General features: G+C 40.3%; 1 protein-coding gene across 1 annotated transcript in view; it reads right to left on the bottom strand.

The window, feature by feature from the left end:
- Nucleotides 1–6,760, bottom strand: part of LOC105565522 (UPF0605 protein CG18335-like) — a 13,752-nt gene that overhangs the window by 3,823 nt on the left and 3,169 nt on the right. Inside the window, exons 2-3 of the mRNA XM_012018787.1 lie at nucleotides 3,631–3,706; nucleotides 3,317–3,473 (exon numbers count right to left, since the gene is read on the bottom strand). Of these exons, the coding sequence (XP_011874177.1) occupies nucleotides 3,317–3,473; nucleotides 3,631–3,706 (233 nt within the window). The remainder of the gene's footprint in view (nucleotides 1–3,316; nucleotides 3,474–3,630; nucleotides 3,707–6,760) is intronic.

Genomic DNA, 6,760 nt, shown 5'->3' with positions numbered 1-6,760 from the left:
CAATAGCCTTTCACGACTTACGTTTCTCTCTGCCTTGCCCTACGTCTACGACTGAGACAGTCTTAAGCGTTTACGGATCGTTCTCTGCCACCTTAAAGCCCGTGTCAGACTCCCGACTCTGACTCGACTACTGACTCGGACTCACGACTATGATTCAATCAATCACAGCAAAGCACCGGCCGACCCCGACTGCCGACTCGGGAATAGACGCCACTCTAATTGGTTGGATCATGGCCGGGAGTCCGAGTCAGTAGTCGAGTCGGAGTCGGGAGTCTGTAGTCTGATATACGGGCTTCTTGCAGATCGGTGCGGCAAAGCGACGCGCGATAATCCAGTGGGCGTACAGTCTTAATGGGAAAACTGTACGCTTTCCCATAAAACTTACATGCTCGCTGTATAATCGCGCGTCGCGTTGTCGCGCTGGTCTGCCTAGACTAGACCCATAATGCAGGGATTCACGCTGGATCCGGTATCCAACGTACGACGTCCGATATCTAATACGATTAGTTTTTACTTTTGGTTCCTTGTTGGATCTAAAAGTATGAACTAATCACATTGGATATCGGATTCAGTGTGAATCCTGCATTAAGGCCCGCGTCCACAATGCTAGAGAACTTGGTCCAGGTTCTAGTCTCGAGAAATGTGTAGCCAATCAACTTGCAGCTATTCCATAAAAAGTTGCAGGTTGATTGGCTACGCATTTCTCGAAACTAGAACTCGGAGCAAGTTCTAGCATCGTGGGGACACGGGCCTTTAGGCCCGGGGCTCGATCACGAATCTTCTCCTCTAGCGTGAATTCGTGGAAAGTGAAAAATTTCATTGACGAATGTTGAATTCTTCAATGAGATTTTTCACTTTTCACGAGTTGACGCTAGAGGAAAGGATTCACTACAAAGGATTCACTACAATGCGCCGTGTGATGTTTTTTTTTCAGAAAAGAAATTTTCTAGGCCTGTTACACGATACGTCGTATGTCGCTGTCGGGTGTCGGGACGTAGCCAATGGTGGAAGAGAATGAAAAAAATAAATTTTCTCACCGGACCATCGGCTACGTCCCGACATCCGGCAGCGACATACGACGTATTGTGTAACAGGCCTCATTGGACCATCGGCTACGTCCCGACAGCGATAAACGACGTAATGTAGAACAGGCCTAAGGCGTCGATCGGAGCGGAAAAACGATCGTCCGCGATTTCGGGAGTGCCGTGCTGTGTCGCGCGATCGTCATTATCTCTGCTAATGACGCGTGAGCGTACGTGATCCGACGTTCGTCACGAGTGAGCGTCGTCCTAGAAAAGCGGCGAGAGAGGAGCAGGCCCGGGGAGGCGTCGGGCAACGGCGGAGTAATTGTAGGTAAGCATGGTTTGTTATTTTGACAATTTCTTATTGTTATCTGTGGAAACAATTGCGTCGTTTTGCATTCCTCGCGCGATAGATTTTGCCTTGAGATTTTGTCCTCGAGACAAAACGTTTAAGACGAAATTAAAAACTGATAATTATGCCTATAATAAGTATAATAAGTTAACACTAATATAATAAGTTAACACTCGAATTATGCCCGTTTCTACCAAGGCAGTTTAACTTTCACCTCGGTTCAACTTTCTTTGTATCTAGTTTTTCTAGTTTTACGAATTAGAAAAAGATAACAAGTAATTCAAACCCAGAGATTAAAGTTAATGTGTATTGGGGGTAGAAACTGGTATTGCGGACGCATGTAAGAATTTTCAACGTTTGTAACTTTGACTTTTATAATCGTTTGAGTTAGAATTGAATGTTACTTATTTTTTCAACACTAACATTTTTAATATTTCTATGTTGCAGTGTTCCAGTGAGTGTTGTGCCAAAGTGTAAGTGTTGCTGTGAGTTTGTGCCATAAAGTGTGCTGTGAGTTTGTTCCGTCAAGAAGCCACGAGAGAGGAGGAGGAGGCCCGGGGAGGCTTCCAGCAACGGCGGAGCAACCGTGGGTAAGTATAATTTGTCATTAAAAAAAATTCGTTACATTGTTACCTAAATAATTGCTATTCTATCTTTGCACGATATATTTTATTTTGAGCTCTTCGAAACAAAATGTTCACGAATTAATTTAATAGTAACGAAATTGTGTTAGATAAGAAGTTAACATTCGTGAATTACGCATGTAAAAATTTTTAACATCTATAATTATTTGAATCATAAGAATTGGAATTTTCTTCACCGGATTTTACGAGGGTTAAAAATACCCTCTTTTAACAATTACGTAATTTTTCTGGTAGTTGTTTAGAGATGATTCGTAAAATGTTATTTACTTTTTGGAAACTAATATTTGAATACATTTGTGTTTTGCAGATTAACATCATATATAACTCCGCTGCTGCGCAACGTACGAGTGAGTGACGATTTTTTTATTCTCCTTTCGAAGCAACACATTTGCGGAGAAAGGTACACTGAAAAAAAAATCTGGTTGCATTAATTAGAAATCTGGTAGATTCAACCAGTCGTCCGCTAGAAAATGGACGAATCAGAATTCCTTTAGGATTTACTAGATGCGTAGTGAAGTCTATTAAACTTCTGGTTATGAAATATCGCGCCCTATCATGACAACGAGAAATTCTGTTTGGTTTAACACAAAATACGTTCTATCATTGTCTTCTCAATACAATCAAAGCATTTTTCTCAGTGTACGTGCATGAATCTTTCTGACGATTAAATATAAGTACAAAGTTACGTCATAGCATTGTTAAGATACGTTTTATATACATATCCGGGAAGAAAGTGCAAATAGGGAAAATTAATATGCGATATACATTTTTTTTTCTCGAGACTGAGAATATATGATTAAACGTTAGTTTTGCCGTGCGCGCGATGCTATACGCGAACTGATAATTACAAACGATTTAGGTCGATTTAGCGCTCACTAATCGCGTGCATTGAAGGTCATGCCGAAGCAATTTCATTTTAACGTTGGTAGATAATTTGAGGCGAGAAAATAGGATTTTAATCGCTGATTTTGAATCATTACTGGGTCGATATGATTGTTTCGTAGCAAAGAGAGGCTCGATAAAGAAACATTACGTGTTCCTTGTTTACAAACCGTTTAATTAAATAATTCTGATAATTAAGATGTGAAATTAAATTTACATATAAAAATATCGAATACAACTGAAATTACAGTTAGAAAAGAAAATGTTTTTACATTCCAAAAGCTTAATTTTAAAACTTTGTGTGAATGTGAAACATTTCTGTAGCTGTGTTGGTATCTCCGAGTTTTCACAGTTTAGTTTTTGAACATTTGGCTCACGATTAAAAAGATATTTGAAGGAGTATTCCGTGGTCTTACCGGTATATCCTAGAATGTACGGGGGTGCCTTGTACGATCCAGCTTCGTTATTCCAATCTCTTCTGATCTCTTTATCCTGAAGAGTTGGTAACTCCGCTTCTCTACCGGAATTTGGCCTGTATGGTCCAGTCTTTAGAATCTTCTTCTCTAACAGTTCCTGTGACAGTACAGGGTGTACAAATTAAAAACTCCAACGTACTTTAATTATATTCGTAACATTTTACGACTTGTACAATAATTTTCAATTTTCTCCGTAAATAAGTGCGTCTCTTATTTTTACAATTTCATTACTTTCAATTATAATCTCTTCTTACCTTCATAATCTCTTCCGTGCTCGCCCCGAATCTCTTTCCAACGCGAAATTTGAGGGTGGGACAGTGACCCGTGTACCTAAAAAGTACACACATATCTTATAGTAAAGGCGATGTGGAATGAATTGTGAAAAGTAACAAGTTTGGATAATAACTTTCTTCTATCAGCATCTAGAAAGAGAACATGTTTTTCTTAAAATAAACACTTATTGTTTCACGCGATTGCGATATAGCGTGACATATCAAGTCTATAATATTTGATGCAAGATTAATTTGCAGTTGACTTTTCCACGCTCGGAATATACTAAGGAAACACACTGGACGATAGTATAGCGTGCAAAATCATGACCTATTACGCGAACATGTTATAGACGTTTTTCTGCCTAGCGAGGCGTATCTAATTTCTTAGATATCTCGCGCGACATACGCACGTACGGGGGCTTCTTCGTTAGATCTATACTCGTAGTTACATATAGCTACATACTACGCGATATTGTAGGATACAATGAAGTATGCATATTCCGAGGGAAAAAAATGTCGACTTGCACGCGAGGTATACTTGCCTACCTGTAACTTCTGTATCAAGTATACCGTGAATAATTAAAATAGCACGATTCACAGGGGAATCGAGTTCGATCGGCGAATCCGTAATTAAAATAAAGGACACGGGCTATGGGGTACAATAATGTATGTTTTAGTTATTTCATCGTGAAGTCTCAGGGATATTTTTACGGACTTAGAATTTGGAGAAACGTTTTCAGCCGATCGTGGCCGATCGTGGCTTTTAAATGCACCTGGGAGAATAGCACGATCGCGACCGATCCCTAAATAAAGTAATCGCAGAACCGTAAAAGCGGACTACCGGTGTGACCCAGTAAATCGAGCCTTCACTTTGTAGCGGTCACGCTGGGATAAGCAGCTGAAGTCACTCCTACGCGGTTGTCACGAGCCCCGGCACCGCTATTAAGATCTGCATAAATCGTATCTGGGTCGTTGAACCATCTTACCGTGTCCATATTGCAAGATCAGTGTCAGGGAAGCGAGGTCGCTCAGTATCTAGCAGATCTCTCGAGACGTCGGGACTCTTTGAATTTAATTTAAGCGATTATCTCTTTCTGATTGCGCCTTTAAAAGAGCATCTCCTCGAGAAAAGCCCCCTTCGTTCCTTTTATAATTAAAAAAATCCCTTCGTCATCGATATTCTACTCTCTTAAAGTCAATCGGTGCATTATCACTGATCACAGTTCTAAGTACAGTCGCAGTGATATACTTACTGATAAATTACTGTTCACTGCCTTTCAGTGATGATCCACTGATTGACTTTAAGAGAGTAAGGAGATTCCAGATTAGTCCAAGAGTCTACCGTTAAAATCGAGTTCGGTGTTTCTCGTAAAATATTTCCTGCTCAAAATGCAAGCGAAAACTATCTTTCCGCGTGGAGAAAACTCGGAGTACTCGATAATCCACTCGCTCGCTATCAGCTGTTTCTTGCTGCTCATTTTTGTCGTCGCGAGAAAGGTAGCAGAAGCTTGTCAGCAAGAATTGACTGGGAGTTTCTACTTCTCTTCAGCGCCTTTTCTCCGGGAGCGACTCGGTTGGCTTCGATCCGCGTCTTTTCTCACTCGGATCGATATGCCGGAGCCAGGGGTAAATCACGATAAATAGTTGGAGGTGATTCGCCGTACGGAAGGGTAGTTTTGCGCGTGATGTAGCCTCAGTGGCGACGTGGGGGTGTAAATTGGCACGGTACCAACCGCGGTACCAGCGCTTCCGTCCCCCCGCGCGACCTCGAGGTCAATACTTTGGGAATGCCGTGCTTCCGGAGGGTCATCCGGCGATCTAGTTCGAATCCGACGTAATCTCCGACACGTGTGCCACTTCGATTTTCTCGTCCGACGTTCGTGCGATCAGTAAATATTGCGAATGTATAATGCATGGGATGCAATATATTATATATCACGAGAGAGACCGCTGTGCTGCGCTTGATTTCTAAACGCGTACGTTTCATAACGTACATGTTAGTGGATATTCAAAATTCCAATTGCATTAAGTATACTGAATCGATTGAATATACGGCCAATATCAACGGACTTCATCGGCGGTTTAAATACCGTTTCTGCGGTTTTTGCTCAATTCAAGATTAAATCGCTTAGAATTAGATCGCTTAGCGTCGTTGTTCGCGAAGGGGAAAAAAAAGAGTTTAGACCCGATCTCGTGCAGAATAGACGTGATTTCGTTGAAAATCCTTCGATCAGATGCGGTTTCCTTGCGGAATCAATTTCACGCTTTCTGCGTTTTTGTCAAGTTTATAAAGACTAATGAAAGACGCGCTCTGTAGGTTGTCACTCATTTAAGTATCATTCCAATAAGTTTAATTTCTTATGCTACACTTGCGAGACCTTTTTCGCGAAGCAAAGAAAATTTATTGAATCTGAAAGCACGGTCAAGAAATACTGGAGAAAATACAGATGAGAATTACGATAAATTTCCAAGCTTTCGTCGCGATTAAGTAAAAATGTGGTTTCAAACTTTTTAATTAGCGATATTTGCGGACATTCATAATATTGTTTTGACGGTTAATTATCTGCATTCAATTATTTATCAATAAGGGCCGGCTCTTCCAACCTCTTGGTAAGCTAACTGATAGTTAAAGTATATGTCTATCTTTGTCTGATTTAAAGAGGAAAAACGAAGACGTACATACGATTTAACTATTAGTTAATTCACCAAGAGGGTTGGAACAATCGGCTCTAGGTCAATTATTTTTAATTATATTATTATATTTAGTTGTCGTTAATCTACATAAAAATTATTTTCCATTAGTTTTTGCAACGCCGAAATTTGAATTGAGAGATCTTGTTAGGTTTAATGCTCTCGCTTATAATTATATGCATATTATTTATAGCTTATACAGGGTGTCCTAAAACCACCGGAGGTCCTCTTAATGACAGATTCCTTAGAACATTTCCAGTCGAAAATCCTAATACAAAAGTGTCGAGGCTATAATAGTTTTTAAATTAGAAGCGATTATTTTCCACAAATGATAGGGCTGAAATTTCGCGCGCTCAGGAACGGCGAAATGACAAGTGATATAAAAAGAACGATATTCATAGGAGCACTTATATCACTTGTC

Source organism: Vollenhovia emeryi, unplaced genomic scaffold (assembly GCF_000949405.1).
Source record: "Vollenhovia emeryi isolate VEMERY1.0 unplaced genomic scaffold, V.emery_V1.0 DF939151.1, whole genome shotgun sequence".
NCBI lineage: Eukaryota > Metazoa > Arthropoda > Insecta > Hymenoptera > Formicidae > Vollenhovia > Vollenhovia emeryi.
Note: the sequence above shows the minus strand (reverse complement) of the source record. Positions and strands in the feature narration are given on the sequence as shown.